The sequence below is a fragment of the Cygnus atratus genome, chromosome 3, assembly GCF_013377495.2.
Source record: "Cygnus atratus isolate AKBS03 ecotype Queensland, Australia chromosome 3, CAtr_DNAZoo_HiC_assembly, whole genome shotgun sequence".
NCBI classification, from domain to species: domain Eukaryota; kingdom Metazoa; phylum Chordata; class Aves; order Anseriformes; family Anatidae; genus Cygnus; species Cygnus atratus.
Window position 1 is genome coordinate 119,642,657 of NC_066364.1, and position 24,674 is coordinate 119,667,330.

General features: G+C 49.6%; 2 protein-coding genes across 2 annotated transcripts in view; one reads left to right on the forward strand and one right to left on the reverse strand.

Moving 5' to 3' along the window:
* The first annotated feature begins 10,556 nt into the window (after positions 1–10,556).
* On the forward strand, positions 10,557–11,701 carry NKX2-4 (NK2 homeobox 4). Its single transcript, XM_035565489.1, has 2 exons — positions 10,557–10,929; positions 11,043–11,701. The coding sequence occupies exons 1-2, from the start codon at positions 10,557–10,559 to the stop codon at positions 11,699–11,701; spliced, it is 1,032 nt and encodes a 343-aa protein (XP_035421382.1).
* Positions 11,702–13,881: 2,180 nt separating this feature from the next.
* The window catches only part of XRN2 (5'-3' exoribonuclease 2), a 51,444-nt gene continuing 40,651 nt past the window's right edge, over positions 13,882–24,674 (reverse strand). The window contains exons 28-30 of the mRNA XM_035565448.1: positions 24,590–24,650; positions 19,279–19,420; positions 13,882–14,694 (exon numbers count right to left, since the gene is read on the reverse strand). Coding sequence (XP_035421341.1) covers positions 14,632–14,694; positions 19,279–19,420; positions 24,590–24,650 — 266 coding nt within the window. The 3' untranslated portion in view covers positions 13,882–14,631. The remainder of the gene's footprint in view (positions 14,695–19,278; positions 19,421–24,589; positions 24,651–24,674) is intronic.

The window sequence follows — 24,674 nt, forward strand, 5'->3', positions numbered from 1 at the left end:
AAAAGCATCTAACACAAACTGGAAGCCAAGACTGTGCGTAATAGTTAATAACACAAGTGTGCTGCCAAGAATTGATTCAAATTGTTATGATTTGCTGTTGAACAAGCTATTGCCTTGATTTCTCAGCAAAGTTCAAGTTTACCGCAGACTGATTAGTCCTGCTAACATTCCTGAAGCACCTACTGTTGTATGAAATTTTATTAAATTGCCAGCATCAACGGCTGTTCAAAGTTTGTGCGCCTTATTGCAATTGATGACAGCAAAATAAGGAAATAAAGGAAGGGGGAGGGAGGGGAACCCTGTTAAGGTTTTTTCTTTTTCCTTTTTCAATAAAATGTCAACTCCATTATATAGATGTCAACTCCATTACTGTAATGCTCCTTCTGTAACCTCAACATGTAACTATCTGCTAATAAAACAAGTTTCTCAAAGGAAGCACTGAAGGCAAGCATACCCACTGCAGGTTTCAATCTGTTTAAGAAAATGCCTCTTTATCCCCATAGGCATGAATACCTCCTCCATTACTCCATTTCCCTGGTTATCTTTGGCAACAGAATCCAAAGCTCCACATGCTACCCCAAGGAACTGGCAGTGGCCTGACCTGTCCTCCTTACAGAAGACAGAAAGCGAGGATGAAGAGCGAGGCCATAAGGAAGCTGCACCAGAGCAGGGATGGAAGCCATGAGGGCTCCTGCCCAGGGCCCCCAGGTGCTGCTAATCCCACACAAACACTCCCAGCACACAGCAAGGCACTTGGTACACAAGGCAGGTACATGCATATGAGTATTTGGAGGAGAAGACAAGGATGAAACCCAGAGCTGTTCACAAGCACCATGCCCCACAGATACTTTTTTTTAAATTCTATTTTTAAAATAAAAAAACATCCCGGGGGAAGATCCTCACCCTCCCTGCACAACAGCAGCGAGAAGCCCTGAGGAGGACAGGTCGCTTCCCGCCAGCTTGGGCATGTTGACTGTACATGTCAATATGGAGACAAAGATGAGGACATATTTTAAAAAGAATAAAGAAATCCATTCCAGAATGGGGGTTGTTTAGATAATTGATTTCCCTTGGACTTACAAGCACTAAATAACACCCTCTGAGCCACATCTCCCAGATAACCTTTTCCTTCAAATCTCTCTTCCAAAGGATTGGCCTTTGACAGAGGCATCTTTCAAAGTGCAAATCCAGCAAGCTTTAAGCCAGCTCATAGGTAAGACCTTTCTGAGAGAACATGATGGTGATTCCTCAAGCAATTATTTTTTCTTAGTATCCTTTGCATAGAGAGAGCTAATTAACTGCCTGCGAGGTTCTGCAGATTCACAGCGAAAAATGAAGTAGTACAAATGTCATAATTAATTAGCAGTTTAATGCTAGAATGAACACAGCAAAGGTGATATAAATATTCAAGCAACAGGACCTCCACACCAGCGTGCTCATTGGGCGAGCCGCCCTGGATTCAGCGGGGATGCCGCTGTCCGCACCCAGCGGCCACGGGCTCAGCCCAGCCCCAGCGCCCCCAGCTCCTGCCTGCCCCCACCGCCCGCTGGAGAAGGGCCCCACAAGGGCGCTGCCACCAGGGACCGGGGCAGCGGGAGGATCCTGCACCCAGCCCCTCAAAGGGAACAGACTCAAAGCACCTACATAAGGCCCTAGGGCTCTGGAGCAGAGTGGGCTCACGCAGAAGGAGCGAACGGGGTGAGCTTACACATCTCCATGCTGGGGTACGGGGCTCCTTCCACACACTGTGCACAGGCGCGCATGGCTCCTCTCAGCTCCCCCCTCTTCCACCTTGGCCCGCAGGCATTCCTTGGGGCAAAAAGTGAACAAACAGGGCAGTTCCACCAGCCACCGCCCTCCCAAGCTTCCCCACAGCAGCACCACTGGTGCAATTTGTTCTGCTTTGCTCGTTACAGAAGGCAAGGCTTCTTTTTCTTTTTTTTTTTTTTTTTTTTTTTTAAATGCCACCATCACTTTGCAGAATGCAGCTGCAGGGGGACAGGCACCACAGGGGCACCCATGACATAGGGGGTCAGAGCCTGCAGAGCACACACAGCACAGAGGGAGAAAAAGGAGTCAGAGCAGTAACCCAGGGTATGAAAATAGCATAGCCTTGGTGATGAGAAAACAGCAGAGAAGAGAAGGTCCTCAATCTCTGTTACCTTTTTTCTCCAGCCTAATAAAATCCTTCATTAACGCAATCTGGAAGAGGCCAGCACCTCTTAAACATCTGCCCGGGTGCTTTGCTCAAATACCAAACTTATCCTTCCCACCCCTCCTCTGCTTCCACACACCTGCCCATCTTAGTGGCCTATGTCAGCACTCCAAAGAGGCACCCTTTACAGAGGTTTCTCCCCCACAGTGCTGCCTCTCACAGGAGGGAACAGTGACATAAGGGCTCCTTTGTGCCCAGGAATCACTAGGGGACAGCACCCTGCCAGGCTCAGGCTGCAAACGCAACCCATCCATGTGCAGCAGCCTACCCCAGAGGCATCAGCAGGGCATTCACCCCTACAGCCTTCCAAAACCCAAAGGTAATTCCCCTAGAGAAGTGCTTGCAATCTAGGCAAAACACAACAGTGGCTGCAGCGATGGGGATTTCCAGGGAGGAATCTGGTGATGCCTCCTCAGAACCATTTTTGCCACCACTTGCTCCAAGTCCCCTCCAAGTGCATTTCATCCATGAAACTTTTTTAACCAAATCCTCCCAACTCAGGCCTTCTCCATGCCAGGTTGTGCCACAAACTCACAGGTGTTGAAAGAGGCCAGCCCGCAATTTCAGTGAGCATACAGACCAGATGTAAAGAGTGCCTGCATGGTCTCATCCAGCCCCAGGCAGAAGGTGCTAGCTGAAGCTGGAGACACGCCTAACAACACAGAGATGCACCTAACGAGACAGAGCCATTAGAGCACCTTGGGGCTGAGTGCATGGGAGAGCTCTGGCAATGACGTAGCTGGTGCCCTCTCCAACACCACCTCCTGGTTAGGAGCATGACTCCACTGACCCCTCACGGTATTCACCATCCTTCACAAAGCCTGAAAAACCCCACTCACATCACACAAACTGTCTTGACTGAGAGAAATTGCTCCAAGCTGGTGGATCCTCTCATGGCGAATGATAGCTATAGATAGCTGCAAGACACATGCTTTCTTCAGTCACACCTATAAAACACTGCATGCAAACAGGTAAACTCTGGGGAACAGCAGCACGATGTGACACGTGGCAGACAGAGGTTGGTGACCCCAAGGGACACCTGACCTTCCTCATAGACCCAAGCCCACCCCACAGCCCACCACCAGCCCGGCTCTGCTCAGTCCCTCTGGCAGCATTCAGACCCAAGCTAAGTGAGTTAATTTCAAGCATGGCCCAGGGACTCCTGATAGCCAGTACTACGAGTCAGATCACAAACAACAGCTTCCCTCAGCATGTGCATTCTTTAATTTACTTAAAAGAAAAAGCTCAGGTGTCATTTCCTTAGAAAACCATCCTTCTGCCCAGCAGCTCCTTTACCCCCTTCCGATCCCCTGAGGATACTTGTCCTGCTGTCCTGCGCATCCCAGTCTTGCAGCTGCGGGGTCACCGGCAACCCACACACAGAGTGGCTCTGGCACCAAAGGGCCCCCATGCTCACCCCCCGACCCAGCACCTCCCTGCCCACAGCCCCGTGCTGTGGCCCGTCCCCCTGGCACAGCTCCAGCCCCCAGCCCCACACAAGCGCTTGCTCTCACACGCTCCTGCCTGGGCTCACCCCTTCCACTGCGCTGTGCCTTCTCCCCCTCTGGCTGCCACCTTGCTCCACTCAGCCTCCAGGAGCAAGGGCTCTGAGTAACTATGGTTACTTCTAATTGTGCAGGGAATATTATTCTGACTTCAAAGGCAATGGAGAGGATCCTTCAGGAAGTCTCTCTACTTTGTGATTCCCTCACACTGTATCTAAATCTAACCCAAAGAGTCACCTTGACCACAGGCTGACATAAGGATGCCGACAAAAGAAATCAGGAGATGTCAAATGAGCGTGGAGGTTTTTTCCTGATTTTTTTTTCCCCTTTCCAAAGAAAGGACATGTGATGCTAAATGCCTATCTGCAGTTTCATCTATAGCCAACTATGTATCTGCAGATTGTCTAACTTCTCTACCTACTGCTCAGGCTAGGTATTGGCACCCTTTGACTCTCCCTGTTAATATAAAACACCTTAGGTGCTTTGCTAAGTAACCTATTTGCAGCATGGACTCCTGAATGCTGAATGTGCCAATTTTTTGAGGGCCTTCACAGAAGGACATCTGGGCCCTTTCTCTCTAGCTGGGGTTTATCTTTGCTCATTGCTAGGATCAGAACATTTATTTGCATGACTCGCACAGAAATGCCATGCTTCACTCCATGTTGTAAAGCACAAAGCCAGTGGCAATACAAGCTTCAGGGACTGAAAAAAGCAAACAGAAGAGACTCAACACACCAAGGAGCCCAGACACTGCCATCTGCCATTCTAACATCCAGCTCAGGGCATGCAGCAAGGGGGAAAAGCCTGTGCAGGATGTCCCCTGGCCCCCACAGTGTCAGCAGCGCCCAGGGCAGGGAGGCCCAGGCAGGGATCCCCAGCCCCACCATAGAGACCTCCCACTGGTGAGAACCCAGCAGCTACGGCAATCACTGGGACAAACAGAGGCTGGCATTTCTCAGACCAACAGAGATTCCAGATCTGACAGAGGAGACGTCTCAGCTCCCTCCCGATCCAGGCACAGGAGGAGATGGGTGCCAGGGGATAAAAATTTAGCGTTACATTAGCACACCACTTGTGCTTGTGGGAAGCACCAAGGCTTCTTTGGCAGGTGGAAGAAGCTGCATGGGTTTGAGTGGCCTTCGCGTCAGCAGAAAGGGCTCCTCTGCCCGGTCCAGGACAGGGGAGGCTAACTTTCACCCCAGCACACTACCTGGCAGCACAGGGATGTTTGATGCCTCCTCCGCTGGTGTGAAGTCCTGAGCACAAGTGAAGGTGTGGACAGACAGACACCTCCAATGCAGGTTGGCTCCTCTTCCCCAGCCAAGGGCAATTAACTACAAGCAGCAAGGATCAGGAGGAAGCTTTAAACACTGCCATAGAGCAACACAGCAATGACTTCACAGCCCAGGTCTTACTGGGACATTTAACTGGCTTTTCCACACAGAGGAGTCATCGAGCCTTGCACACTGCAGCGATGAGGAAAGCCATCCTTGCTATTCAGGTATATTAAATAAAAATGAAACAAACCTAGCACAGAATGAAAGAATGCTATATAAGCCAGGAGAGAAAGTTCACCAGGGGGCTGCTGAGGCACCCAAAGGAGCCCAGCCAGGGCACAGGCCTGCTGCCAGCCCAGAGTAGCACACAGCATGAGACACCTCGCAACAAAGGCCAAAGCCCTAAGTAAATATTCATGTTCTGTTGTCTGAGAGCAAGCTGCACAAGCTGACACTAACACAGCACTGAAGTATCTTCTTTAGCATCAGTGACTAGGAAACACAAAAACAGCTCTTGTATATTTCTTTTAACGTCCTTTGCTAAATAAGCTGTTTGCAGCATGCACTCTTGAACGTGCACAGGCCAACTTTTGAGGGCCTTCACAGGAAGAAGAAGAGGATGCTCCTGGGAGCTCACAGGAGATGGCTTCACTCACATCACGACACCATTTCTCTCACAGAAGCCTTACCCAGGCAGATCTGTGGACACAGGACCTTTACCTGGGTCTCTGTAGTTGAAAGCATCCTTCTCTTGGGGCAGCAGGACCAGGGGCTAGAGCCTGCCCTGTTGCTCCTGCTCCTGCTGCACAGCCTTCAGGGGACAGCCTCCCCTGCCTACGGGCATTAATAGCCTTGCCCAGTCCCACACAGGAGGCAGACAAGGTTGGCTGGTAATGGCCAGCACCTGCACCAGCCCACAGCCACCCCCCAGTTCCCTCTTTGCAGTTTGAGGCAAGAAATGCAAGAAATGAGAAACTGGCAAGAAATGCAATGGGGAGTTGGTGGCATGGTCAGTGCCTCTCAGTGTGCAGAAGGGAGCAGGACGAGCAGTCCTGTGGTATTTCAGTGAGACTGAAGCATATGCAGCGGAAGTGACCAGTGGCACCACCTAATCCAGGCCCAAGGGATTTTGCTGAGCACAGAATGAGACACAGCTGAAATCAGTGTAATCCTCATTTACAGGAGCTGATCTCAGACAATGCCTGCACCTAGTGCCAACCCTCGGGGTGCTGAGTCTTTTGGTGCCTTTTGCAGTGATTTGGCAGGAAGCCTGAGGGGCCAGCTGGTGTTCCCAGCCACGCTCCAAGAGCAGAGATGAACTGGCTGGCAGGAGTGGCAGGAGCTGGTTACTGCCAAAGGGCACTGAGACCCACACAGGTACCAGGCGTGGTGCTTCAGGGCACACAGCACGGGTGGGCAGGAGGATACTCACCTCCCAGGGCAGGGTGATGGGGGCTCCCAGGAGGGGACTTCGGCCCAAAGCACAGCACCAGAAGGGCCATGAGGGCTGGCTGGAGGGATGGTCCCAAGGGAAACTCCATCGAGCGCGCACAGCTCCCAAGGAAGGTTTGAGATGTCCGAGACATTTAGCTTTCATCCCAAGCAGCAAAACGTGCAACGTCTGCAGTCACAAGGGAAAAAATTGCAAACGGTAATTGTGTAATGGTAATTGTCATTAAGCAAAGACGGACGGGGCGGGGGGCCCTCAGCGTGGGCAGGTGCCAGGTTCAGCAAGGAGACCACCCCTGCCACCTACGTCTGCCGCTGACTTTATTCTGTGTAAGCAAAGCCACCAAAGTCTGTGAAAATGCCTCCCGCAGCTGCTGTCCAGGTGCCGACATCCCTGGCGAGGAGACGCCACCCAGCTGGGCGCGGACGGCAGGAGCCATGTCTGCAGCAGGAGCTGAGATCTCTCTGTGCCGCCTAAGCACCGTCCCTTCCCTGTGAACAGGCCATTTAGTGACACTTAAAACTACTAAATCTGGGGTTTATGTGGAAATGATTTTAGAGTGCACTGGAAACCCCAGGTCCCTTTTTCAATCTAACAACGTCTTTAGAAAGCAATTCTTTAAGCTTCCATTTCCAAGACCTTTTTAATCTCTGCAAATTATCGGTAAGAGCAGAATCAAGGCAAACTGCCATCAGCTGTGATCACAACACTGTACCTCAGCAATGAGTGACTATCGCTGATTATTTAGAAGAAACTATTGCTTTTAGGCGAGCTGCCACAGAAATAAATTAGCATTTATACTGGATTATTGAAAAATGCCAAAAAAAAAAAAAGTCAGCCTCTATCTATATGTCAATTGTGTCTTGCCAAGGTCAATATCTTTACTGTAATAGACACAGTCTAAAATAGCAAGAACAACTTATCTGTGGAAATGAGTGCCGTATGGCCAAAATATGTCATTATTATCAGAAAGACAAACTGGTTTCTGAAATGACACCCGCACTCCCACAGCTTTAAATAACGGTGACCTTTGGGGCTACATGTGTAATCAAGAAGCCATGGAAATAACTCAAAAAAATTAAAACCTAATAGTTTGACTTCTTGGTAGGTGCTTTTCTATCAGTCACCCTTATTGCATTTTTTATATCTTTTTAAAAAATCTTCTTTTGAAAGCATTTTGCTTGAATTCTGCAGCTAGACCTTCCCATGCTCTGGAAGGACACAGTCCGCTTTTGCATGTCACTTCTAGGTAATGACTGATTAAGGTAGAAGAACATACATTTTATAAATGAGGATGACTTTAATTTTTTTTTTTTTGTGCGCAACATTTGCCTTATTAATTGGATTTTCATTAGCATCGGTCAAGCATATTCTAAAGAAATTAAACATTTTTTCCCATTGGCAAAGCCAGAGTCACTGAAGTCGAAAGAAAACAAAGGCATGTACCAGGTTTCTGCTAAAGTAAAACAGCAAAAGGAAAAATCACCTCCCTGTTTCATTTGAACTGGGACCAGGTATTTCACACCAGCCCTGCCAAAGTGCTTCATTTATTAATATGTGAAGAGCCAGGGGTACTCCCGGCGTGAGCAGGCATGGCACTGTGCTGGCTGCGCTCATCCTGGGGGCGCCGCAGCCCCTGGGGACCCTATCCCCTTGCCATGCTCCCCGTCCCACTTCCCCCAGCAGCGCTTCTGGCCTGTGGGGCCCCTTCTTGCCCAGCCCACCCCTTCCACACTGCTTGTGATCTGTCCCTGCAATGCTACCAGCCCTGCGCCTGGCTCAGTGGCTCTCCACGGGTTACATCAGCTGCATGGGACCCCGAGGCCCTGGTCCCTCGCCAGGTTCATGTCCTGCCCAGCCACTCAGCCCCGAAGCAGCCGCCACGGGCTCCTGTCGGCACCCCAAACCAGCCCAGCCACTCCACTCTGCCATCCCCTGCCTGCCTGGGGAGCTTGGGCTGTGATGCGGAGGGGCCATGGGTCAGGGGACCCCCTCCAGGTGGGGGGAGCATCCAGCATCCACTGTCTGCAGCGGGACTGCCGAAGAGTAGGGGACGTGCTCCAGAAGGGGGTCAGCCTCGGGAGGCAGACAGAACACATGGAACAAAGCAGAACAAAACGATAAAATGACTGAAACAAAATATAAAACATGGGTGTAACTGCCAGCCTTCCGGGGAAGACTCTGGTGGAGCAGGAGCTGAGCTACAAGGCTGCCCAGCAGCCCATGTGCAAAGCAACTGCTCTGCTGGCACCTGGAAATGCCCTGGTTTTGGGATGCTGGGGGCCCAGCCCAGCCCTGGTGCTGACACCCAGCCCTCATGCCCTGGGTGCCCCTCGGGCAGCTGGCCGAGCCCAGCCCCATGGCCTCCACCAGCCCCAGGCCCCCACCTGCAGCCAAGCCAAGGCAGGATGGGAGGTGGAGGGGGAGAAAGTTGCACAAGGAAAAGAAATGCAAGCACCAGGAGTTGTGCCTAATCTCTGGAAAAACTGGAATTGAATAAAGTGTTGCAGGTAAACTTGGCTGGGGTGCGCGAGTTTCAGACAGTCAAACTAGCAAGAGCAGCAAAGCATGCGGAGCTGTGGATGTGTTTAATACTGCGTGGCACCAGGGTCCTCAGGGTTTAAGGGGGGCATGAAGGTTACACAGAGCTCTCCTCTGGGGTGTTTTATCTTGTCATGTTCTCCCCCAAAGGGTCAGGAAAAGGATGGGGTTTAGGGAAGGGAAGGGAAGGGAAGGGAAGGGAAGGGAAGGGAAGGGAAGGGAAGGGAAGGGAAGGGAAGGGAAGGGAAGGGAAGGGAAGGGAAGGGAAGGGAAGGGAAGGGAAGGGAAGGGAAGGGAAGGGAAGGGAAGGGAAGGGAAGGGAAGGGAAGGGAAGGGAAAATCCCCCGGCACAGGGCACGGCAGGGACACCCAGGCAGGGCAGTGGGAGCAGTGGACACGGAGCAGCCCCACGGCACGCAGCAGCCTCACCGCGTACCGGAGCTGCCGTGCGCACGTCGGGGGCCTGAGCGTGGCCGGTCGGGAGCGCATCCCGCTCAGTGCTTCGCTCCCGCCGAGGGGGCCGCGCTGGTGCGGAACGGGCCAGTCCCGGTCCCGAGGGCCCCGCTGCCCCTCGGCGGGCAGATGTCCGCACACCGGGCGCAGGGCTGGGCACGGCGCGGCCGCCCCGTCGCATCGCCCGGAGGAGGGAGCGGAGCCCGACTGCGGCCCCTGCCCGGCCGCCCCGACGGCGCGCAACTCCTGCGTCCCGGCCCGGGGAAGTTCGGCTGCGGGCGGCGGGGAAGGGCCCTGCAGCGCCCCGGGCTCCCCGTTCGCAAGCGGCCCGGGGGCGACGGGCAGCGCTCGGCCCCCGACGGCTCGGCAGGCTTCACCGCCCCAGCCCGGAGCGGGGGGAACGCGGCCCGGCCCCGGCTCGGAGGCTGCGGCAGCCCGGAGGGGGCATTTCGTTGTCGCAAAACGAACAAACGAACGAACGAACAACAGCAACAAAAAATAAAACCAGAAAGTCCCCAACCCGGCCACCGCCCCTACAAACGGCGCCGAGCGGCCCCCGGCGCGGGGATCCGGCCCCTCTCGGCAGCGGCGCTCCCCAGTGCGTGCCCTCCCGGCCGCAGCGGGGACCGCGCCGTCGGGGCCGCGCCGTCCTGAGGCCGATCCGCGGCGGCGGCGCTTCGGGGGGCGCTTCGGGGAGCGGCCGGGGTCCGGGTCCGGGGGGATGCTCCGCTCCGCGCCCCCCGACCGCCCCGCGGCAGGTACTTACGGGCGCGGGCTGAGGGCTGCGGGCAGGGCCGGGCCGGAGCCGCTCCGGCAGTGACCCGGGGCGGCCGGGCTTAAGAGCCCGTCGGCGGCCGCAGGACAATGGCCGGGAGGAGGGGGCCGGGGCGGGAGGCGGGGGCGCTGCCCGGCGGCGGGGAGGGGACGGGGCCGCCCGCCGCCGCCGCTGTCCCCCTCCGGGCGCGCTCGCTCCGCCCCCCCGGGTCTGGCGTAAAGCTAGCGCCGGGCTAAAAGAAACGGCGAGCTACGGGCGGCCAGGGGCTGGTGGCCGCCGCGCCTCGCCAGCGCACGGCTCGCCGGTGGCGGCGGGAGCGCACGGCCCGCCCCGCCCCGCCATGTCGCTGAGCCCCAAGCACACGACGCCCTTCTCGGTCACCGACATCCTCAGCCCCATGGAGGAGAGCTACAAGAAGTTCGGTGGCATGGACGGTGCGGCCGGGCTGGGCGCGCCGCTGGGGCCCTACCGGCAGCCGCCGGTGCCCGCCACCGCCGCCGTCCCTCAGCACGTCGTGGCGGGCCCCGCCGGGGCGGCCGCCTACCACATGCCGCACGGCGTGTCCCAGTTCCCGCACGGAGCCGTCGGGGGCTACTGCAACGGCGGCCTGGGCAACGTGGGTGAGCTGCCCGCCTACCCCGAGGGCATGAGGAGCGGCGCGGCGGCGGGCGGCGGCTGGTACGGGGCCGGCGGCGACCCCCGGTACCCCGGCAGTAAGTGCGGGCGCGGGGCGGCGGCGGGCGGGGGCGGAGGGCGGCGGCGGGCAGGGGCGGCCGCTGTCCCCCGACGGGGCGGCCGCCGGCCCTGAGCCGCGCGTCCCGCCCAGTCTCCAGGTTCATGGGCCCGTCGGCGGGGATGAACGTGGCCGGGATGGGCGGCCTGAGCGGCATCGCCGAGGGCGCCAAGGCCATCGTGCCGCTGCACGCGGCCCCGCGGAGGAAGAGGAGGGTGCTCTTCTCCCAGGCGCAGGTCTATGAGCTGGAGCGGCGCTTCAAGCAGCAGAAGTACCTGTCGGCGCCCGAGCGGGAGCACCTGGCCAGCCTGATCCACCTGACGCCCACGCAGGTGAAGATCTGGTTCCAGAACCACCGCTACAAGATGAAGCGCCAGGCCAAGGACAAGGCGGCCGCCCAGCAGCTGCACCCCGACGGCGCCGGCGGCCTCTGCCAGCAGCACTCGCCGCGCCGCGTCGCCGTGCCTGTGCTGGTGAAGGACGGCAAGCCCTGCCCGCCGCCGGGCAGCGGCACCCCGGCCCCCGGGCAGCCCGTGCCCGCGCCCCCGGGCGGCTCCGGCGGGGCGCTGCCCGCCGCCGCCGCCCACCCGCACCCCGGCTCCCTGGGGCAGGCGGCCGACCTGGAGGAGCTTTCACCCAGCCCGCCGGCGCTGCACGGCCAGGTGCCCCCCCTGGCCCCCATGGACTCGGCCGGCGTCGACTACAGCGGCGGCATGGTCAGCCCCAACCTGCTCTACGGCAGGACGTGGTAATCGCCCCCGTGCCGCCCTCGGCATCGCCCCCGCGCCCCGGGACCGGGCCCCGACGGCGCCCCCGGGCCGCCGCCTCCCGGTCTCGTCCGCGCCCCCCGCCCCTATCTCCCTTCTCCCCTACCCCCCCTACCCCCCCCGGCCCCGTTGTTTTTTAGACGCTCTGGGGCTTGGCAGACTTGGGCTTCACCCGGAGGCGGGCGACAGAGAGGGCACGGCCGGGTGTGTGCGCGGCTGCCCGCTGGTCCCGTGTGCGCGGCGCCGTGCCCCGGCGGAGCGGCCACGATGTGTCGGGCGGGCGGCAGCAGGCGGCGAGGGGGGCTCCGAGCCCCGCTCCCGGCCCGGCCCCACTCCGGCGGCCAAAGCAAACCGCGCCCGGGGGCCAGAGCCGCTGTGCTTATACCTTACAGACCCATTGACCGCCAACAATAAATCCTCTGAAGTGCAACTTATCTCGGCAGAATTAATTTTATAAGGGTGCCCCTGAAGTGCAATTTCATCATTATTTGATTGAAGGTAAATGGAATTGTAACTCGAGGCCGAGGAGGCGGCGGGCGGTGCGAGCGGCCGCTGCCTTTGGAGGACGCGGCGCGCCGGGCCGCGGCCGCTCGCAGCCAGGGGACAAAGCGCGGCAGGCCCGCAGCGGCGGGGGTGCGCAGGCGGAAAGCTTTGGAGCTTCGCTGCCCGGATCGCAGGGGAGAAACCTTTCCTCGTTATTAGGACGGCTCGGTAGCGGTGCGCGGGCAGGCCCCGGGCCTCCGTCGGGAGCCGGGGCCGCGGCGTCGCGGAGCCGCCGCAGGTCCCCGCCGGGCCCGGGCTGCCCGGGGCACCCGACGGGACGGGACCCGACGGGATGGGACGGGGCGGCGCCTGCCCTGAGGGCGCGCCGAGAAGCGCAGCTCGGAAGTTTCCGACGGCTTCTCTTTTTCCTTATTTTTTTTCTCTTTTGTTTTTTCTTTTCATTTTTCTTATTTTTTCCCTTTTCCTTTTTTCCCTTTTTCCCTTTTCTTTCTTTCTTTCTTTCTTTCTTTCTTTCTTTCTTTCTTCCTTTTTTTTTTTGTTCCTTTTTGCTTTCTCCTCCGTTTTTTTTTTTTTCTTTTTCCCCTCTCCCTTCTTTTACCGATAAAAGGAAACGTTGTTCTGAGGAGTTCGCCGCTTCGTTCCCAGCGCCCGCCCGCGGCCCCCGCCGCCAGCTCTGCCCCTGCCGCCCGCTCCCGGACCGCGGCCGCCCCCGCTCCGCGCCGCGTACCCGATTGCGTAGCGCCCTGCCCCGGGCCCAGGGAGCCGCACGGGGTCCTGTTGGTCACGGAGCAATTCAGGGCCAGAAAAAACGGATTTCGGGCCGGGGCATCTCCGCCGGCGGCGGCGGCCCGGAGCCCACCCGAAACCTGCTCCCGGGGGGCGGAGGGCCGGGCAGGGGTACCCCACCTCACCCCACCGCGGGCGTATCCCGCCCCGACAGGGCTCCCCCGGCGTGGAGAGGCGTGGGTTGCAGCCCGGCTCCTTCCTCAGGGGCAGGGGCATCCGCTCCTGTGACCAGCCTCACTCCCGGCCGCCGCCTTTGCACGAACATTGGCGTTTGCCACCGGTTTTGTACCGCTCGAGGAGCAAAATTTATTTTTGAGACCCAAAGGTTTGCGCATAAGGAGGCCGTTGTGAGCATTTTCCAGCTCCATACAGGACAGCAAGTCTTTGCATTACAAAGAAGGATTCCACTCCACCCTCAATCACTTGAAAATAATGAATCTAGTTTCGTGATTTCTTCCTCCCAAGGTTACAGCGGTCTGGGCTTTTTCCTCAGTGCTGGTGATCAACATCTGGGCCCACGGAGGAAGGGACTGAAAACCACTCCCGGGAGACAGCTAAAGAAGCACCCTTTTATTGCACCCCTGCGGGCAAAGCTTCCACATTTACTGGTAGATACAATACACGTGTTTAATGAAAAAACATTGGGTGGCACACAACGGTGGGAGAGGTTATCAGCTTTAACCTGCTCATGTTACCTGGATGCTCTACTGTTAGCAGAAAGCTGCTGAGTTTTTGAATAAACAAAGGTTTTACAAACTATTGTGGAGGCTGCATGCAATTATTTTTTCTGAGTAAATAACATGAAATGTGTACGCGCATATACAAAGATACAAAAGTATTCTGGAGGGGGCAGGAAATAAACCACTCGATACAGCTTAGAATTTCAAAAGCCACTTTATAAAGCAAACAAAAATATTTACTGATTTGGTACACTCACATGGAAAACCCCTAGAAAGAGTACTAAAAATGAATGGAAACTCCGTACTTGGGAGCGATTTTAAATTATTTATCAAAACAAACAAATACACCTTCTGTGCTTGTTTATGTTACAATAACAAAGTCAAAAACAGGCACAAGTTGTAAAAGTTGAAATGTTTTCACTTCCAAGTCCAAAAATCTCTTCTTTTTGTGAGGAATTCAAAGAAGCATCTTACAAGGAATACTGACGGACGTGTCTTTAAACATCGTGCTCCCCAGACTGCCTGCTGTGTCTTCTTAGAGTTAATAAAATCCGATTTCTGTGTATTCTTTAAAACTCCGTGTCTGGTTTCAGGCTCTTATGTGTGAAGTAAAGGATGTTTGGAGTTCAAATTGACAGGCATAGCTAAGCACAGCTTGTACATGTAATAAAGACAAAATAGCACTCCTACCTCATCAAATGTCTCACAAGCAAATTAGCAAATCTAGTTTACTCGTATTTTGCAATACACTATTTCAAAGCAACACAGCCCCTGCCCCCCGCCCCTCAAAGTAATCAGTTCAGTAAGAAATGTGCACGTTTAAAACAAGTATCATAGTTTAAAAACTACAGGGATGTTTAAGGATTCCATTCCCCCCTCCCTCCCAATTAATAAAAGAACAAAAACAACAGACATTTTATATACTTAAAAAAAAAAAGTCAAGAGCTAATTCCAGCTGTATCTTCCTGAGGGAGGTGGCAGCGGGTAGGGCCTCCCGGGGCCATATGCCTACAAACAAACAAAAGCAAGCATTTATTTTTTGGATTAACATCATAGTAAACAAGTTAGCTGAGCTTCAGGCGCCATACAAAAATGAAACAATGCATCCTTTACACAGAAAGGTACCGCTGATGGAGCTGACCATCTCTTCACAGCGCTTCCAGACACTCTCCTGAAAGCACAGGCTTTAACTTCCACTAAAGGAGAGCAGCTCTGGACAGCACCAACCCCGCTCTTACATCTGTGCCGTGGGAGCAGCACCGTTTCTAAATAAGAAATAAAACCATCACAAGACAGCACCAAGGACAGGCTCCTTCCAAGCTACAACACCACTGCGTACTCCTGGCTTTCAGCAATACTGGGAACAAAAAGGTACAAAACGGGAAAAAAAAAAAAAAACACATACAAAAACCACACCTGATGGGCAGATCTGAAATGCCAATTTTTAAATCCTACAGAAACGTGGGTTTTGCAGCATATGCACTTTTTCTTTACAAAGACTAACGGTCTAAGTGTAATTTTTCTGAACTAAATTTCCAGTGATGCCTGTATGCTGTCAGCAGGATTAGGCAGGTATATTTTTATTATTTTGTAGAGAAAAAAAAATTCCCTTGACTACTCATTTTTTGTTTTAGTTGTAAGCAATCCTATGATAAAACAAGTCAGACGTTATTACTGATAGGTATCTTTACGAAAAAAAGAAACTGTTTTTGTTAGAGAAGCAGCATTTTTTAGCACTCACTCATTTTAAGTTCTAGGTGAATTATCCTAAAATGTCACATTGGAAATTACTGCACATTAGATACATTTTTCTATTTAAATTTAGATCTGACGGTGATCTGATTTACAACTATCCAGCACAAAAAACTGTTGGAAAATTTCATTAAAAAAAAAAGATGTCCCCTTGAAACACTTCAAATGATTTTAAAACCTGATCTGTTGCAGAGACCAGAAAGTTCATTCTGCTGACAACAGCTACAGAGTTTTTGTTTTTCTGGGGGGGAGGACACGGTGGGACGGGGCATGGCCAGGGGTGGTGAGGAGGGCTTCACTCCCTGCTTTAAAAGAGAAATCCATCTTCACCCTGCCCAGCCCTATGGGGGCACAGAGACAACCGCCGAAACTGGCAAGACAGCGAGCAAACCAGTGACAGCGGGGTGAGCTGCAGCATGTTTGCATCAGGCAATCAAAAAGGACTTTCTCAATAGAGAACAATTTTTTACACCCCATTCTTAACAGAATCTCAGAAGAGAGGCACAGAAGATATTGCTTCCACTCACAGGAAGATGGTTGGTTTGGTTTTAATTGTAATCATAGGAGCGCTTGTACCAGCTACACAAGGAATTTATCTGGGCACTCAGTTATGTATTATTACGGACTAAAATCACGATGTCAAACATCTGAGCGACACGATTGGATTTATTCTTTATTTCTCTGGAATACCTCAAAGACACCAACAAACACACACTACCACTGAGCAGCCTATATCCATGGCAGTTGCATTAATTTTGTAAGCACTTTATAGCAGCGCGTTTATTAACTTCTTCAGGCCATGTTCTGTATGCTGTAAAAAAGAATTCAGAGGTGAAAGGGACCAAAGATAATTATTTATGCTGCTATGTGTCACCACTTCCACTTGAATCCCTTTTCAAGGCTTTAAAAGCTTTGAAATTTACAGGCAGCAATGCTAGATTCAATTATTGGTTTTGCACCCTAAACCCTTTCAGGTAGCTTCTAATTTTACTCCATTGCTGTCAGCCCCAAGGAAATAATGACATCTGAAAGTTAGTTTTAAAATAACATAAAAAGTACTAGCAACAAAAATTAAAAAGGAGATCGAAAGCAGCTGGAAGGCAACATAATTGCTAATAATTTATTTATTTTTTAAGGAAGCAAATTCACTTGGCCAGAAATACTTTTCCTTAATAACCATCACACCACGAATACAAATAAAATCATGCAGCTGTAACTTCAAAATATGATCCAGCAGATGCATCCCATGCTAATGACAGGTGAATTACATTTTGGACAGAGTTACAGTATTACCAGCATCATGCTTCCTACTTAATCATTCGGGTGGCAAGCCCCTAGACAGCTGTGTGGGCGGAGGCTGCATGCCACGGCCAGCTTGGTCAGTCCCGCGGGCTGCAGATGCCCAGGTGCCCCGAGGTCTCCGCTGCAAGATGCCCCTCCAAGCGGGACCAGCCGGGTGCCCTCCCCGCGCCCATGCTGCAAACCTTCCTCTAAGGCAATTCCTGTACACTTTTGCCTCGTCCAGCTGCAACTGTTATTCACAAAGATTTAAGGTCAGAAACAAACTAGCTTCAGTGCTTCTTTCTTTCCCCAAAATACCCATCTACTCTACTTAGGATGAAGGAGCAGGGTGGTATGTTGTAGCAGACAGACTTTTCAAGTGCCTATTTTCCAGCCCTGATTAAATACCACCTGGAATCCACCAGTGTAATCCTCCCTTCATTTTTCTACAGTATTACAGCAGCCCTATTAGGTATTAAAGCAACTATGCATTTATTTCTTTGTCTCCAGTGTTTTGGCTAAACCAGGGTAACTCAAACAGAAAGATTTTTGAAAACTGATCCTCTCAATATACCTTATCCAAATTTCAAATATACTGAGAAAAACTGCTGGGGGCAAGTTGGGCAACACAACCAGGATTCAACCCCTGCCTAGAGCACCATTTCCCCACTAAGGCTTAGTGATCATAACCCACCCTGCCTAATTTTGCTTACAGCAAGAGGAAGGATTTGAACTGCCAATACCTCCCCAGCATACTTGAAGCAAGAGCGCATGGTATACTTGCCTCTCGTTTCCTGCTGCAACACCAGTATCACAACTGAATGAGCTAGAGACAAGCCTTACTCCAGTGTTAAAAGCCTCCCTGGTGCTAAAAATGCTTCAGGGTAGGAGTTGGGGAGGGAGGAAGGAGGGAATCTCACCGCTGCTAACAAGGGCTGAGCCAAACAAGAGTTTGAGAGTTGGGAGCACTGGGGCAGGCTGCTTGCTGACTATAGATCTTTTCAGCAGCAACATGTAATCCGACAGCCAGCAGACAATGCTGAGAACGGTATTAGTGGCTCGCAGGCTGCTTCTGCTGGGCTGCCATCCTGACGAACTGCACCAGACACAGAAGCACATGGCACTCTGCAGAAAGCTTCCTCGGCAAAGGCCAAAGGCTCTTCTGCTACAAACTGGGTTTGACACTACCTGTCTTTTTACATTAGCTGCCTTACAAAACCCAGACTGTAACAATGTCATGGTGCAAAAGTGGTGGTGATAGATCATGCTACCCGAGTCTCCCAGTCAGAAAAGAAAAGTAAAAACATGAAGTGGACAACGAATCAAAAGTGGTAAAAATGTTGTAAGACTTCAGTGTGCTGTGTGACATTACATTTTAAATGGACTGTGCTTGCAGCCCCTGCTGCATAAGCAATGGAGACTGGGATGTTATCCAACACACACTGCAGGACAGAATTTAGACCTACATAAAAATCACTATATGCTTCCAGTAGCATGGAAAAATAGGAGAAAACTTGAGAAATCAAACACCACATCTGACTCCGCATCACGCTGCACAACACGTGTTTGCAGACTGGGATGATGAAAAAGAAAACTAAGATCATATAACTAAAAGTGACTTGTCTGGAGCATGTTTATGAGAGGTAGCCAAAGAACCAGGTCCCAACAGAAAGCAAATTTCGAGTTGCTCATGCCTCAGTTTCCATACAAAGACTGGGAAATAGTGCTGTAAGCAAGCAGCTGAGTGCTCTTCTTTCTCTTCCCCCGCTACTGGTCAGTGACCTTCCCACAGCTGAGTAATAATTCTGATTTACAAAAACATCAACAGAATACGAAGTTTAATATAAATATCTGAAATTTATTTAAAACTAGAAAATAGCATGGTAATACCAAAGTTTCTAGCACACAAGTATATGGAAATTATGCTTTTACTGGGAACATACACACACAAGAAATATCACATAAGCACATAATATCACATAAGCAAAACAAGCTGCTGCTTTTAAGTATTTTCATTCTGTTGTGTTTTCAGGAACTGATGACAAAGCTACCTATAATTATAATAAATAATTATATATATATATATATATTATATATATAATAATTATTAAATAACCTATAATAAATAGGTTCTCCTACTGTGTTTGCTTGTTTTCATTTAACCACGCAAAGCTATTTTCATGTGTACTCTCGCAGTCATGTTTATCTCTCTGGCTAGGACAGTCTAACATTTAAACAGTTTTTCAGAAAAGATAAAGCCAGCTTATATTTTCTCAAGCAGCAAGAGGTGTATGATTTGGTAACACGTTTGATCTGGTTTTAATGAAACGCAGCGGCAGCACAACGATGGCATGGGCCTTTTGCCACAAGCACCCGCAGAGGGGCCGGACAAGGAGGGGAAGCTTATTTGTCAGTACTTGCGCTGGTGACACAGCTACCAGACTAAACCCAGCTCAGGAAGGCCCACCTATGCTGCACTCGCACCCTTTCGCCACACAGCAAGGAAGTGTTACTCAGGAGGAGAGCAAAACAAGGAAAAATCAGGCAACATTTTCATACCTGTCTTCCCCTGTCCATTCGATCTTCAGGTCTCTGCGGGTAACTCATTGGTCCGCCCAGCCCTTGGTACTGACCTGGCTGGTACTGACTTTGGGATGGCAGCATGCGGTTCCAGGCAAGCAGAGGGGCAGCCCCAGCAGTTCTATAAGAAAGAAGAAACACAATGCAGCATGAGCTTAACTCGCAGAGTTAGTTTTGTACTACAAAACCTAAATTTCTATGTCCTAGTTTGATGCATGCTGCCATTTGCCTCAGAGTTGAACTCTGTCACATCCAACCACGCCTGCAGTGGTACTGCAGATGGCCACATCATTGGAGACAAATAGGGAAAAAAAAAACTTTTGAGGTTCTCTTACGAAACAGCCACATTTGCTCACTGCTTCCTTCACCACAGCTCAGAAGTTACAGAACCATGCATTACCATGAGCAGCAAACTCAATTTTACAACCCAGATATTTTTCAAATTCCTTGAAAGGATTCTGTCCATCTTTTATTTTAGAGGCAAATATGCCAGTTCATCCGCAGTGATCTTGAATGTTGATTAAAACCCAGATATCATCAAGTTAGCTAAACGTAACACACCATCCAAAGAGTAAACATGTGCAATACAGGAGAATGAGGCTTTCTTTTCTAAATGTCCAGACTCTTTCTGGGAGTCCATTCTTCCTAGTTAATTGCAGGTTGCAAATGAATTCTTACTGCGAGTATTCTGAATCTAGGGTAGGGGCCTTGGCTGCTTTTTCCCATCCATTATTCTGCTCAATATGTCAGAAGGTCTGATCGGGAAGAAACCTTTTCAAGTTCTATTGATGCCGTTTTCAATTGACCATGGTGACCTAGCAACATAAGCACTAATTGGCATGGACTGACTGACATTTGGTGTACAGTTTATATGGGAACGCAAATTCAACATCCATTATAACCTAGTTTTCCATCCCAGATTACTAACAGCAAGAAATGTTTTAATTGCCTTCAAGTACCTATTCTAACATTACAATTATAAAGCAACAGGTATAATACATCAAATCGTTGTTTGATTAAAAATATTTAGAAAAATGATATAGCCATGATATAGTCTTTAAAGCTAAGCACTGGTGAGGGTACAATTCCTTATGGAATTCATAGCAGTTATGCTTTGCAGTAGAATATATTGTTGTAATGGATAAATATTGGCTAGTCAAAACGGTTAATCTTTTTTGACCCCCATTTAAGGGAGCCTGTTGAACAGTGTGTGGATAGCCTGCTGAGAGACAGGAATGGGAACACACTGAGCATGAGCACTGTGTTTCATATTTACCTGCTGCACTTCTAACTGAGAGTTACTTTGCTTGTCTTCGAAGAATCCTTCCCTAGATTTGAGTAAATTGGTGGGACTGTAGCTTCGGACAAACAACCTTACCCAGAGGCTGAGTTTGATCTCTACTTTCAAACACACACGCAGCTCAAGAAGAGGTATGACCTCAGGAAAAGAGGCTGACTGAGGCAGTAGTTGTAGCCAGCTGCACCATGGCAAGCAAACACAGCTTTGGGCAAGTGAGGGAGCGACAAATTTCACCAAATGGAATGGAGCTAAATTTTGAATTGGAAAAAAAAAAAAAAAAAAACACCACCAAGACACACCTCCTCCTACCATCTCCCAAAATGAAACAAATGATACCTGCTTATAAAAGCACTGGTCTAACCTGATAAATATGAAACTGGTAAACACGATGGGCCACAAATGTACTAAAAATGAACTCACACAAAAGCTAAATGGCAATATGGAAGCGTGCAGTTTTATTTTTAGCTTCAGAGACATTTAGAAATGCATGATGTTATCTGAGTCATGCATTAGAAAGAGCAATATCATATTTGAACTTAACAGCACATTATACTTTCAGAGGCCACTCAAAATCAGTATTGTATGTAAGATATTCCTTTTGATTGTTTTGAATATTAATATTTTTTCATTATTCTTAGAAGACAGCAGGCTCTTCAGGAAGAATATACTGCTCAGCCTTAAGAAAAAGTCTGTTGAATTACCTACACAACCCCAGTTCTAGATGTTCATCAACAGTCATTCATCAGTTTCTACAACTTTGTCAACGTCTTTATGATAAATAGCCTCAGCCCTGAAAATTATCAGGCAAAAACTTTTATTATATGCCTGGAATGGGAAATTTTAAAACAAATTTAATTTGACATTAATATGCATTTTGTGTAGAGTTTAAACATTTCATTTTTACAAAGTGATTTTTAGTGAAAAGTCAGTATATTTAGCATTTTAGTCTCAAGGCCCTCTTAAGGAGGGCGCTGAAGTTAGCGATGATCAATTAGAACTACTACATGTTCCAGGGGATAAACCTAGTAGGAAAAAAAAAGGTGCAGTACATATTCTGATCTTAAAGCCAGAAAAGCAGATTACACCTTTCTGCTGCTCCTAATTCACTGAGCTATATCCAATTTTTATAAATCAAAATTTTAGATTATCATCTGGTAAACAACTCAGGAAACTACAGGTCTCATAGCAACTGACTTTATGTCCATCTATTGGATGCATTAATTAGTGATTTAAGTCACCTGAGAGTGGAGATTTGTACACAGCAAAGCTGTGCCTTGTGGGTAACAAAAAATTGTGCTATTTGAAATACCACCTGAATCCACATTGGCAGAGTTACACAAACGTACTGCTCAGAGTTACATCAACTAATAATTAAACTAATGCATATACAGACAGAACAGCTAAAATGCAGTTTAAGTAAACTGCATATAGTAAAGCATATCTGTGTTACAACCCCAGCCTCCTAGGAGATCTCTTCTACGAACAGGTTAGGCAAAAGGATTTGATTAACCACCAGATTACAACTCTCCAATTAGGAAGGAAAACTGGTAGCAAATATACAAAAACTGAAGGCAAGAATATAAAATAACCTTCTGTTTGCCTTCAAGTATGCTGAAAGGTGTCCTGTTCAACAACAACTCACCAATTTTATTTTAACTTGCTATACATGGAATTGCATCCCTAAATTTAAGAAAAGGAAAATCTCATGCAGGAGACAAGATCATCTGGATTATGAAGAAAAAGCTTTACACTACTGATTTTTTTTTCCACCCAGGCCTAAGAAAGAAGAGCCAGTTTAGCCACAGCTGCAATACTCTATCCCAGAAACAGCACAAAGGCTCAAAGCTTTTCTGGCAGGGACAGGCTCCTCGCTTATCCCTTGCTTGATCAAGGATATCACAACCTCCTGTCAACCCTCTTCATCTGAAAAGGCTGGAGCAGGGGCTGGCCTCTCCCTCCATTGCTTTCTTCCTGGGAGTCAAAGTGGCAGAGAACAGAAATTCCGTGCAGCTCTGGGTTGCTTTTTGAGCACCTGAAGCAGCAGCACACAGCAATGGCCTCGGGGCCAGCAGTGCACACAACAGCAGCTGTACAGCACCACACAGCCCACTGCTGGCCTGGCAGCTGCCAGGGAATTAAGTGGGAAACTGAAAAACTCTTTGGGGGGGGGGGGCTGAGTTCAACAGGTTTGACCATTTTTTCTTAAAAGTAGATATCCCTGATGCAGCCTTATGTTTAAACTTTTGCTTAAACCTCTATGCTTATCTCTGTATGGCAACTAACTCAATGTCAGCCCTAAGCATCTGTTTGCACACCCTCCTTCCCCTAATCAAATACATTCCAAAACTATGGCAGAATTACTTAACCTCAGCACTAAGACCGGCAAGTTAGTGCTTTTCTTGAACTACCAGAGGTGCAACAAAATACAAGACAGGGAGGGGAAAGCATTGTAAATACGCTGCTGTAATTCTAACTCATGAATGAAATTCTCCAAGCAGCACCATATGTCTGCAAAAATGTTGCATCAGGACAGCGTGTGATCACTTCTAACAATATTATAACATGAACCAAGTGCAGGAATCTTCTGACAAGATTCTGAAGAGACAGACCACTATGGCAAATAAAAGCAAAAAAGATGTGTTTCAAGTGGGAAACAACAGAATTTGTCAGAAAAGAATTATCTGTATGTGAACCGAGAAACTCTTCTACTTTCCGAAAACAAACAGCCTGATAAGATGACAGAAGTATAGCACTGTAAAAAATAATCACAAGTTACAGAACTGTAGCAGTATTTCACAAAATGGCAATATACAAACTGTACTTATGTAAGGTGTCGGGATAACAATTCTCCTGGCAAACTAATATTGAAGTCCTTAATGCAAGATTCAATTATAATGCAATATGCCACGTTGACATAGCACAGTACAAGGGAGCTGAACTTCCACAGGGATCAAAATGGTTGCCATGACAAGTGTGACTGCAGAGGGCTCAATAAATTCTTCTAAAGCTGATATTTTCAATGGTTAACATTTGCAAATAAAAACGTGGAAAAAAAAAAGGAAAAAAGTTCTGCCTAAGAGCAGAAACTTCCGAGGATCTCACATATACTCCCATTCTTCCATAAATGCAAACAAATATAATTATTCATAGCTTTCACAGGTATGGTTAAGTTTGTAAAGTCAGCCTGACTTAAGGGCATACAACCTATCAATGAAGGAACGCATGTAAAACATCCCTTATTATCAAACCATGTCACATTCCTTCTATTCGATGGCACTTATTGGACCGCAGATTCCATAATCCTTCTCTGAGTCCCTTCTGCATTTAATTCAGTTCAGTCTTAAGTAGTTAAAGAAACTGTTTTCAGTGGCAACTAATAACTACTGACCTACAGTGACACTGCCCTACAATAGGCTTGTCAGGCCTGAAAAACTTGTACCAAAGAAGCTGATTAGGACTTCAAGAGGTTTGTAGCAAGAATCAATGGCTAGTCTGTACTAATGCTGTGGTTGCGGCACAAAAACGATAAAAGTGGAACACCATTAGTTATGCCTCATTAAGCTCCACAGCCCTCCTAAAAAGAAATTTGTTTAGCCTGTCCAAAATCTAATGCAGTTTTAAGCTCTCTGTGTTCAATTTCATAGTATCTCAAAAGCTTCAATAAGATAAAGGCCAAAGAACCAAGAACGGTACCAAAGCACCAACAGTAAAGTTAATTTTGAAGTCTAAGTTTTAATGGAAAGTGTTTTTGCCTTCCTTTTTTAATACAAAGTACTCAAACCTTTTAAAGGATGAACACTGCACAGTGCACTCATAAAACATAAATAAATCATGGGACATTAATTAACTTTAAAAATCTGTTATCTCTTGATTTGAACAAATTTAAACAACAAAGTTCAAAACAAAGAGGTAAAAATGTTGTGAAGCCTGACAGGAACAAGCACATACTCCTAGCCACATCTGACCAAACACCAGTCCCACCTGCCTTACCTTTGTGGTGTCTGTTGAAACAAAGGTGTAGGGCCTCGCCAAGAGTCTTGGGGTCTAAGATCTACAGGGTAAAACAAAAAGTTAA